The sequence below is a fragment of the Numenius arquata genome, chromosome 17 (assembly GCF_964106895.1).
Source record: "Numenius arquata chromosome 17, bNumArq3.hap1.1, whole genome shotgun sequence".
In the NCBI taxonomy this organism is placed as follows: Eukaryota; Metazoa; Chordata; class Aves; order Charadriiformes; family Scolopacidae; genus Numenius; species Numenius arquata.
Window position 1 is genome coordinate 622,369 of NC_133592.1, and position 12,465 is coordinate 634,833.

Sequence of the window (12,465 nt, forward strand, 5' to 3'; positions counted from 1 at the left end):
AAGGTTTCAAAGCTGATTTCAGAACAGTGGAAATATTTATTTAGATGATGTCATTAAATCACAAATAGCAGCATATCTCTCAGTGTCATCTACTTGTTCCTTAGGGTAGGGTACCTAAAATAAAATGACTATATAAGCCAAGATATAAATGATAAGAAAAATAACGCAAAAGATGATTGGAGTCAGCACCACTTATGTACCATACCAGAATAGCTAATAAGTTAAATACCAGCATTCAGACATCTGTGCTGTTAATTTTTATATATCACAGTAATTCCCCTAGAGACCAAGTAAGAAAATTCCTTGGAAGGTGCTGCTCCCCCTGTTCCTTCTCACAGCGGTAAACTCCGAGGGTAAGAGGTTGACCCTAAATCCTTTTACTGTGTAACACTGCATTGTACCAGCCTTGGTCTAGTTATAATTGCACATTTTGTTCGGCTACCAGTATCCCCATATATTGTCATTTAATAATGTTCATTATGCAACTCTGTAAACGATATTCCTGGAGACACTATGTTCACGAAAAAGCTATTTCCTTGATTAATTCAGACCACTAAAATAGCATCAACCAGGCTACCTCCAGAACAGGGAAAGCCTCAAATACCCAGTGCTGAGGCTGAAGTAATTAGACTCTGAGGCTGACTAATTATTTCTGAGGCAGAGCTGACCCTACGTGAAGCTGCTGTTTCTGGGACCCAGTCCAGTAGCTTCACAGGATGGAATCTCTCAGGATTTCTCCACCACTTCATTGCAGGACACAGATAAACCCCGACTGTTCAGTCTGCAACCAGTGTATTTACAGTAGGCTTAGGAAAAAAACCCGAGAGATTGTAAATTCAATATGCAAACAAACTGCATATAACAAACTTGCAAATAGATAATTTTAGTGACTTGTCTTTGTGCTGTCTCTGTCCTGAGAAAAACCAGGTAGATTTCCATACCTGTGTCACCCACATGGACAACACACCCGGTTCCAGACTCTGTATATTGCACAGACGTGCAAGGGGTGAAAAGGACTGCCTTTGATGCTATTCTTTCTAGGGAGACTGAAAAGTAAATATGATCTTGAATAGAAAATGACCTAGTGCAGCAAAATAAAATCACACTGGTCAGATCACAACTGTAAAGAAAGGAAAATGAAATGGAGATTCAAATACTTCTCAAATGTATAACAAAAATCATAGTTCATGCTGCAGACAAAAGTATGGTAGCTGATCCAAATGCGTTCAGAAGAAATTGATGCACCTTTTCTTTTTCTTTCTTGAAAGTTGAACATAGGCCGTTTTTCCTCACTTTCTTGGGTTAACCCATCTTTTATAATAACAATGTAGAATTCTGCCTGATGGTGAACATAAAAAATTGCCATTTCAGGATGAAAGGAACAGGTGTGTTTGCTTATGCACAACAGGTACATTAATTACTTTCTGGATAAACAGCTAGACTAAAGTTGTAAATGTTCGACCAGAAAAAAGAAAATAATATTGTAGGTTGGAATATTTAAAATTCAATATTGCATGTGCAGCTGGAAAGAGCAGTCAAGTCAGATGAGCTGAATCCATTAACACAACCCCTCCCTTCCCAAACCATTCCTTTCCTGTTGCTGGGTTTAGTGACCAGAAGGTATTTTGCTGTAAGATCGGCTGTAGTTGTCGGGAGAGGCAGGACTGCTGGCTAAGTCTGCTCACTAAGAAACATCTCCTCTGCGTGGCACGGTGAGGCCGTGCCCGTGACGACCAACCGCCCCAAGGTGCACCACAGAAGGAGGAAGACTCTGCAGAAAGTGTCACTTTTCTTTGGAGTTTCTTATCTGTACGTGACCAGCAATACCTCTTATTCTTAAACACTTCCATACCCACGTTAAAGATATCAGAATTTCAAATTACAACCTTCTACAAAGATTTTGTGGCTCCAAATAATCAGTAATTAACATTGTAAATATTTTCTATAAAATATCCCCACATTTACTGTGAAACATTCTCAGTATTAAAATACTGTTTTTTTCCAAAAACTTAATTTGTCAAATGTTATAGATACCAGTGATACCGGCTGGCAGATTTTGCAGCAAGCATTAAAAGACACTGAAATTATTACACATACTTGACAGAAAATATTTCAAAATACCAACTTACAAATGTCATAGCAGAGAAGTTGACCTGTCAGAAAAACGATACCGCTATTTAATTTAGTCACTTGGTCCAATCTTCAAGAAACCCAAAGGTACGTATTGCTGTCACAGGCAACAGAAATAGTAGCACTCTAATATGTAACTTCTTAGCAGGCAATTTTTGTGATAAAGTGAAAAATGTACGTCACACATCGTGCACCCATTTATGTTTAATCCTCACCTCAAACTTCTGTCGGAGCTCTGCATTTCCATCTTCATCAGCATCTGGAATTGGAACGTTATAATATTCACCTTCTTCTTGATTCAGCAGCTTGTACCTGTGGAACATTTGAGAAAAAATGGTGACTTTACAGTTATAGTCCTGTTAAGATTTAAAATCTGATTTAGTTGTTTATGGATGGTTTGTATCAATGTCACAGGTACGTAAAGAACTGCTTTCAAAGATACAAAGCAAACTCAGAAACAGAACGTATTTAGCCTAAAATTAGACCTTTAATCCCAAACTATGTGCCAAGGCAGTTCAATGGACATGGAAATTCTTCCCAGCCATCCTGTGATATGATGGGAGATACCAACCCTGAAGAACCTTTGTCTCCAGTGCTTCTGTAGCCCTGAACAATTATCTTTGATGAGATGTACTTTTTGAGAAGATGTGATGAGTTCTATCCGTAGCTTGGTAGGTAAAAAGATGGCATTTTACAAAATTGGTCCCACGTGCTTTGAATTTGCAGAGCTATATATAACATGATACGCTTAGTAATGAATGTATTATATTTGGGATAAAAATAAAATTCGTATCACAAGACTATGTACACAGAATTGAGTTTGCAGCAGCTCCTGGCTCCAGCAGAAGTTTCATGAACACCACAAAAGAAAAGCACTCCTTTTATTATCCTTCTTTGTTATATGTAGCCTATGTTTTCCAGGTTTAGTTGCATTTTCAGCAAATTTATAGCACGAGATTTCACTGAATTTTTCACTGAATTTCACTGAATTTTTAGAGTTGGAAGGGACCATAAAGATCATCTAGTCCAACTCCCCTGCCGAAGCAGGATTGCCCAGAGCATGTCAGAGCATGTTACTCAGGACTGCGTCCAGGCGGGTCTTGAAAATCTCCAGAGAAGGGGACTCCACACCCTCCCTGGGCAGCCTGTTCCAGGGCTCTGGCACCCTCACTGTGAAGAAGTTTTTTCTCATATTTGAGTGGAAATATGAGTGGAGACACAGAGAAAAGCTCAAAAAAAGGTAGATTATATTGAAGAAAAGTACTGGTTTCAAACTTTTTGTGATATATTCTCTCCTCTCTTTTCTGACACTTACCACCCACTGGCTGGCATTTTCATAAGCTCTGACACCCCAAATGAAAGAGATCCCATGAAATCATTTCTGGTTGTTCGATCCCAGTCCCAGACCTCCACGGACAACCGTCGGTCTTTGTCTGTAGGTTTTAATTTACTGGAAAGGAGAGAAATAGAGGAGTTTTCAATGCAACACGGAAATAAATTCTTCAATACACACAAAGATACTACATTAAAAGGCGTTAAACTTACAATGTGAATGACTCGTTCCAGTCTGGGTTCAGAGTAGAACGGATGGTTTTTGTTTTTTGTTTACTTTCATTCTTAGGATCTGGGATGAGCTTCAGTTTAACATAAGGATCTGAAAGTCCATTTGGGTCCATAGGAATTAGGTTTTTTGCTTCTCGCACTGTCAATATAAAACATATCTAACTTGTATAGGATTACAAATCACCATTAAGAAAGCAATAACATGTCAAACCAGAGTTATTGAAACATGTCGAAAAATAAAACACGTAAGATGTGAAATCCACCTGTCAGACTTGGCACGGAAGAAACTAGCTGTTGTAAGGTACGGTTGCACTTAGCAGTACTTATAAGAACGGTAGAGAGAAATGACAGGAGAGAATAGCAATTCACAAATGACATGCAGCTTCCAGGCAGCTCCTTTCCTGCAATGAAACGATTAGATGTCCAAATCCATCACTATAAATTGTTAAGGGGGTAGCAATTCTTTGTGCTTTCATTTACTCACCAGTCTTAGGTTGTACTGCTACAGGACTATCAGCCAATCACTATAAGGGCGATAGCCAGATCACAACAGATTTCAGAAGACAGGTTATTTGACACGATCCATCACTGGAAGATATCTAACACTAAACTTCCCTCGGGTTCACGGTTCATTAGTTGTCAGATGGATTTGCTGAAAGCATGATGTCATGACAGCAACCAAAGTAAAAGCGCAGAGAAGACAAGCTTAACTTCAGCTTCACAAAAATGTTAATGTAGCTTCTATTTTTACAATGTCAAAAGACGACATAAAGTGAGTTAATATAGCTCATGTTGCTGCTGATCCCCAAAGAGAGAGAGAGGAGAATAGCCAGCAATCTGCATGGGGTGCCATTCCCCGCAAGGCACATCCCCACGTGGCACAGGGCAGGCACCAGTGGGTCATGATGGCATTTATCGGGGGTTCAGCAGCTTTTGGGTCTCAGTCTGGCTGGAGCGGAGCTGAGGGGTTCGTTACGCAGTTCAGAAATTGTCTCCACTCTCATTTACCCAGAGTTCCCCCTCTGAGGGTCTCGGCACCCAGTGGCCAGCTGGAAAACCAGTTCTGTTTTCAATCCGCAAACACTCCCTCTCGCTAATAAAATTTAGCACACTGAAAGTGATCTTCAAATGCTTCTGAGGAATAACATCAAGATTAAATAACTTATGTTAGTGAAGTATTTACAATCCCAAAGGGACTAAGAACCACAAAGCGAGTGAAGGATGCAATGCAAAATGCTCTCTCTCATCCTGTATTATTTTGTTTTGGTCTTTTTTTGGTCTTCTGCACAGCACTTGTGCCTGCACTGCCAGGTTTGGCACATGAATTATTACTTTAAAACCCACTTTCTGATTTTTATTTCTATACTGTAGTTTGGCTAAGTGAAGAGCAGAACTCTCTACATGTTCTACAGCTTCCCAGAAATACACACTAATAAGTTTTTAATTAAAATTCCTTGAACAAAATTGCTTAATTTTATACACGGCATCTTCAAACTGATCCTTTATGTTTAAATTTTACCTGGAAAGGCTCAGTGTGAAACCAAGCAGTTTTGAGAAACCGGCTGGGTGGATGCAGAGCCATTCTCCGCAGCTCTGCCTTGGAGAGGTCCCTGGAGAAAGCCACCACTGATCAACCTCCACAGGCGCTGCCCAGCCCAGGAAACACCACTGGCAGCAGGGAGAGGTGGCAGCACCCTAAAACTACTGCTTTCTTTTGCAACAAACATAGAAAAAGAAAAAAAACCCCTCTAAATACAAGAAAAAAAGAGAAGCTCAAAGATGAATTGGGAAGGAAAGGTGACATACACTAAACACAGGCTGCCAAAGAAGTCATTATCTCACTCCCTGGTTTAAGATATCTGGCCCATTTGTACTTTTGTCTGCATAATTAGTACCCTTAGACATCTCCTCTCAACTGACTTTGCACTCCTTTTCTTGAGGAAACAGCAAGATGACACTTGTGCTAAATAGTGCTTATAAAGAATTAGCATCCAAGTGCCCACTTTAAGGGCACACTATTTTTAAGAGGATGGGTCAGGTTTCTATAAGAGGATTGACATGAAGAGGAGATTTTCCCTCCCCACCAAAGGCACTGTCTCTTCTGTGTGCTTGAAACACAAAAAGTTAAATGAAAAATAACTCCAAGAAAAAAAATCAACTTACTGTGGCTGAATTCTGCCAGAGCTGTAACGATAGCAAGCAATCTGATACTGCTTTATCATTATTAATTAAACTCAACACTGTGATAGAGACGTTCCTTTAATTTACAGATGGTTGAAGGGAGGTATAGTTCAGCATCACTTGGAGCATAACTTGATGGAAACCTAAAATACTACTTGCCAGATTTCTGTCGTAACTATTGAGCATGACAATGACCCCTGTACTGAGCAAAGCAGCTGGTACAAGTTAAATTTTCTAACATTTTGTCCGGATGACAATCTTAACGGGGACTGAGACTGCACACACCTGAAAAGACAGTGAAGAGATGTATATACTGAAGTTTTGAACAAATCCAAACATGCCCTGGTTTTCCTTCTAAAAAACCGAATTCATTGTAAACTTTCCATAGGGAAAAAAGTACCATTTTCCTCCTCGTTGTTAAGGAAGAAGAGATCATAAATGCTTAGTCAGCAGAAAGTGTGGACTATTTGATGGCTGTCCTACGGATGTTCTATTATGTGCTGCTCATAATGCAGCAGTATCTATCCAGAAGCTGTGCCTAAAACTGGGACACCCACTTTTCCAAGAATAGTATAAAGACATAAGCAAATACAGAGCTGGTTCTTAGGTACTCATACTCTAAATAAATATCTAAATAAGACAGAGTGGGCTGGCAGAGAACAACTGACATTTTACATAGAGAAGAAATTAAGGCAGAATTTTTAGGAATTCAGACAGTTGATGACAAAACCGGAACTTTTTTCATGAGATTGTACGGGTCAAAAGTTGCAAGCCATATGTAGCTATGGATTTATAACTTCTTGTGACACCAGCAAATATAGTCACAGGGATGAGTAAATAAATGTTTCTGTCCCTATAACAAAGCTAAATTATTATCAGCATGAGTTTACTCAGTTCCTTTTCAAGTGAGTCACAACTACCTTTTTCCTGAATTCCCAAATGTTGACAATAAAACAGTTTACTAATCACAGTGACCATTTCTGGCCAATCTTTTGCCCGCTACAGGCAACTTAGGTGAGCAGGAATCTCTCAGCTGCATGTGAAGAGCTGCTTTCAAGAAGAGGCTTCAGGTCTCAGATGGTCTCCTCTGGCAAGGTACCCAGCACAACGACAGAAAAGGGAGACCTTTGGCAGCTCCAAGACATCGTAAAGTTCATGTCTTCCCACAATAAAGCATTAGTAAATTATTCCATAATTCTCGTCACTTCCCAAAGAAGATTCTGGTACAGATTCCAGTGATCTGCCCAGTTTACAGAAGACTTAGGAGAGTGACAGAGGATCTTGTGTTCCCAGCCAAGGAACCTTCTCCCCAGTATATTCTCCCTTTACCACAATTCCCGATATCTCAATGGGAAAGATTTACCTATTACTGAAAAGAGTCTTTCTTCCAAGTTGCTTACTTACACTCTCTAGATGCAAAATCCAAAGCTGCTCAGATTTCATTGAAGATTTACTGTAAGATCTTATTAAAAGTCTCAGTGAATGCTTGCTTGCTGGCTGTGACTCTCAGGTACCACTGGCTCCAAAACAAATCCTGCTTTTCGGACAATTCCCAGTTTCTATACAGTTTTCAGCCACTAAAAGTGCTTTCTGATATGAGACTTTTCTATAACTACACCCCTGCCCAACTAAAATTTCATTTAATAGCCCTCCTGAGACCAGCTGCCTACTCATTCCACCCCTTCTCCTGACTCCTCAAAGTTGGCAACATAACAACTGTCAGCTCCTGGAACGCCTGCACTGCTCAGGTGATTTACACACAAGAAACCGATGATTAATTTCCTTCCTAGAACAAGATGAAAAATGAACCAATGTTGTACAACACTTTATTCCTCTGTATTTATTATTAACACAGTCTCTTCTACTAACAAAAAATGTACCATCATCTCTAATGCTACTTACTAAGTACTTCTGCCTGCAATAGGTTCTCCAGTTTCAATTTCAACTGCAAATCTCATAGGAGCAACTGTATTTTACTTGTAAAATAAGATTACCTTTATAAAAAATTATTATCATAAAAAACTATATACTTCTGGGTAGAATAGCCACTTCATAAAACATAAGTCTTAACACAAGATGTATCAAATTGTCTGAAAAGGGAATCAGACTATCATATTTCTAATTCTTATCTCTTTATATTCTTACATCTATATATAGCATTTCAGTTACATTTGTCATATGCATGCAGATGGCCATTTATGAAAAACTAATATTTCTTCTAAATACTACGCATTGCTTATTTTTTCATGGTAAAGTTAATTCAGCGAATGAAACGGGGAGCGCTCAGTTGCTGCCAGGGCTGGCACTTGCTAAAGGCACAGCTCTTCCTGCAAAGAACGCTGCAACCCTGAGGTTCTGGGAATGCCAGAGAAGAGAGAAGACATTAGTGAGATAAAACATGTGATTCACATTCTTTGAAACGTTATGAATGCCTCCCACATGCAAGTAATTATTTGGATCACTTTATAGGTATTTGGTACTAAAAGCTGGTCGAATAGCCAGAATATTCATATATGTTCCCTTTTAAAATTAGTTACAGAATATAATTAAATTAACGCTAACAAAGACAAACAGTAATGCCGACCTAGACACACATAAATAAAATTATTAGAGCACGTGTGTGGTGGGTTTCTTTAAGGAAGCAATTTTTATGAGAATTTAGAAATGTGCCCATATTTCCTGGTTTGTCTCTCAGGCTTCTTTGGGCAGAGACTCTGAACCCGGCTGGCCACAGCCAGCAGCGTGACGAGGCACTAATATGCAGTGCCGTAGGGTGGCTCAGCATTCATACACTCATAAATAATTTGAAAAACATACGGTGGGGAGCACAGAACTCCTGGGGAGCTCACTGTTGGAGAGCCTGTTATGTGCTCCTAACCTCTGCAGAGAGCACTGGCAGCTTTCCTCTCTTGTAAATAACAGAAGCATCACTGAAGAATAAAAGCAGATTTTCTGTATTCTTTCAGCTAATGAAAATACACTTAAACCCCCTGAAAATGCAAGGCTGTGCATATATATATTTTAATAACATTTATGTAACAGTAGGGTGCCTTAGCTGCCAGCGAGTCGGTAACACCCTGCCTCTAAATTGGCGCCTGTCGGGAGGGCAGATCTTCACTGTCAGCTGCCGTCAAACCCAGCTCCAGCCACTGACAGGTCACAGGCTAGGATCCCAGTAACGCGGCAGCTTGTTATACGTCACTGCACCACATGGGGTTATTTTCTCACAAAGGTTATTGTTTACTCACTATAAAAATAATTCAAAAATAAAATAAATCAAAACCGTGATTCAACCTCCTACAAACTCACTCAGAAGAGCCCCAAATTATGAGATGGGTCAACAAGTAAATGTGAGAGTGACAAAACTTTTAACGTACATCAGGAGGAAGAAAATTCTGTGCAAAAAGCATAAAGAATAGCAAAATCAGCTTTACTAAGCATAAAAGCAGAATCTTCAAGTCAGTCCAGCCTATGAAAGGGTCATGAATTCAGTGATTGCAGAAAAAAACAATTCAAGATAATTTCTATACAAAGCGAACTACCGAGCTGATTTACTGCAAGTGCAATACATTACTAATATCCAACACAACTCTCGAGCTAGTAGCTATAAAATAAAGCACTGATATTTAAAAATAGCAACACAAATGAGCATTGAATGTGGCACATTGACCAGCACTGGGAAGACGGCACGGTTTTGGCAAAGTATAACAATATAAAATTCCTACTTATTTGCAAAAAAGTGTTGCCAAGTCTCTAGCATGCCCACTGAAAAGACTGTACGTCTACTTTTAAGCACCCAGATTGAAGCTCTGACCTAGTAAACCAGAATGAAGTATGTTTACATACAGGACTGCATCATTCCCACCATTAGTTCAACACAAAACCTGCCAGAGTACTCAGATATTTTACTCTGGCTGAAGCACTGGTCAACCCCACCTGGCAGCCCCCTGCCCTGCCTCCTGCCTCCTACTCACTGGGAAAAAAACTCAGTCCTATTTACAGCATTTTATCAGGAAAACACTTAGCGAGTGTGTACTGTGTGGCCTTTTTTGGAAACAAAAGCCACCACAAAGCCCTCAAAGCGATTATGCAGAAGCAAAGACAAACTGCAAGGCACTGAGCAGTGTCCCCCAAAGGCCCATGTCTCCCGGTCCCCACCAAGCGGGGGGCTCTCCCAGCTGAGCCGCCCACCCAGGGTATTTGAGAGATGCCACCTGGAGTGGCACGACTCCATTTAGCAGCACAAATGTTTTGCATGCAATCAAGGCTGGCTACCAAAGAATCAGCAGGAACTAATTAACAACTAAAGCAGGATGCAATGCAGAGATATTCAGGAATTCAGCTGGAGGAGCTCAACACCTACAGAGTCATTCCTTTGAAAAAGATTTGAGCAAAGGTTCCAACCAAACAGCTGATCATTGATTATTTTTCCTGCTGTTCCTAAACCTCCTGGACATTTAATTCACCTCCTTTCCCAAAGCTAAAGGCAGTGGTATCATGCTTGGCAGCCCTGGTTTTGTCAATAAATATGTATTTCAGAAGCAATGCCATACTGGGAGAAAAGGAGTTGGAAATTTTTGCACAGCGATTTGCCCACCAACTGACTGACAATTGCTAATGTTTAAACATGCACTAAAGGTATCTGAAACTTCACCCGGCCTGGGCTTAGTCTGTATAGTACTTTTCATTAAAAAAACAAAAAACAAAAAACAAAAAACAAAAAAACAAAAAGAAGAAGAAAAAAAAAGCTTACTTTCAGGGAAACTGTCATTTTTATTTAAAGAAATTTTCTGAAAGCTTGGAAATGCTGACAAGGCTCAAGCAAAATAACAGCACCATTATTGTTATACACATAACAAGGTTATAGTAAACATTTTTCTTGTTGTCCAGAAACCTATTTAATTGTGGGATAGAAATGTTTTATTTATAAACACAAAAGTAAAAGCACTTGCCAAGTACACTCACACCAAAAAGGCTCGTGAAGAAAACCTACAAAATATCTGTAACAATTTTACCATATTCTTATTTCAGGCAAGACCTTTTCAAATAAAGTTGTGAACTAAAAGAATACCTGTCTGTGTAATTGCTTTGTAGTGCCTTGGTACCACAAAGACTTGTGACAAGTGTTTTTGTCCCCAAAAGGATTATAAACCTGCTGAATCATCAGAAAATATGTCCGTGTTACTTGACAAATTATGTGCATTATGTCAGGAAGTTTAAGCCCTATTTTAGAGCCTTGCCTCAAAGAGGCCTAGAATAATGCAAATATTAAATTTTGTCACTTGGATGATTTTCAAATCAGTTCTTCCTCATGGTACAATTACTTTTAGAACCTGCATCACCATCTCTAAAATGCCTCGCTACTCAGTGAAACCACCTTTCTGGTAATGACAGTACCTTGGACAAATTTACCCTCCTACGTCGACAGGAAGCCATTTGAAAAGTTAAGCTCCAATTAAGTATCACTTGGGATCCATTCTGATCCTTCCTAAATTTTATCATACTTTTCCTTTTCAATGCATTTTACAAGGTTTGACAGGAGAATATGGAGATATTTGGATTTAGAGAGAACAAAGCCCAGCGACAGGAGGGCAGTTTGCTGGTTCTATAAGCTGTGGGAGTGCAGTGTGATGGTCTGATTTCCATAATGTTCCTGCTTTAACTTTGCCCTTGAATTTAATTCCATTTTGCAACACCAAATTGGCACTGATAACAGCATCGTACCCCGTTCTCATTCCATACTGTGGACACCGAATTCGGTCTCTCGCAGTGCCAATGTTAACGACGTGCCAGTGTACATCGGATGTGATGCAGCAAGATTCGTTGCCTCCACTGAAGTAGTGGTGGTCACCTGTGACGACACACCAACCAACCCACTCTCCTGAGCTAAAACCTTTTGATAATTTGTGTTTTATGAGTGTCTTCTACTCCATTTCCTACATTATATCATTCCTATTTTGGTTCCAGTTACTACAGCACATATTTAAAACTTCCTTAAAGTTTTGAGCCATAAAAAATTGGCACTTTCGTTTAGAATTTAATTTATTCCTTCCCTTATTTCACTTCTATCCATCCTAATTCCTGCCCTGTGCTCTCCCTTTCAGTAAATACACTGCAATCTGATTGGCAAAGAACATTTTTTGCATATTTGTATCCAACAAGGGGGAATTACCAATAAAGTTCACTACCAACTACCAGTATCAATAAAGTGAACAATAGGTTCACTACCAACTTTGCACTTCAGCTATCAGCTACACTAATTATCAGCTGACCCCAGCTGCAATAGAAAGCTCACACAGAACACGCAACGTGCCATAAATACAAATTCTTATGTAGATCCTGAGCAATAAACTCCACTCTGATACAGCACAAGGAAGTTCTGTTGGAGCTAAACAACCTATTACATGGCTATTTAGGGGGACAAAGCAGTCCTTCAACTTGCAAAATAAATTTTGCAGATATTTTTCTGCAACTTCAGACTTGGAATGGGTTGGTTGGAGTGTGGGGGTGTGCGTCTGTGTGTGCACAACTGAAGCTTACTCATGAATTCTGGGAGAAACACTTCCAAGGAAAAGAACTGCCACCCTCTCT

At 39.6% G+C, this 12,465-nt stretch overlaps 1 protein-coding gene across 3 annotated transcripts in view; it reads right to left on the reverse strand.

Moving 5' to 3' along the window:
* Positions 1-12,465, reverse strand: part of PRKCA (protein kinase C alpha) — a 149,982-nt gene that overhangs the window by 37,833 nt on the left and 99,684 nt on the right. For all 3 annotated transcript variants that reach the window (XM_074160330.1, XM_074160329.1, XM_074160328.1), the window contains exons 6-8: positions 3,676-3,832; positions 3,446-3,580; positions 2,346-2,442 (exon numbers count right to left, since the gene is read on the reverse strand). In XM_074160330.1, the coding sequence (XP_074016431.1) occupies positions 2,346-2,442; positions 3,446-3,580; positions 3,676-3,832 (389 nt within the window). The remainder of the gene's footprint in view (positions 1-2,345; positions 2,443-3,445; positions 3,581-3,675; positions 3,833-12,465) is intronic.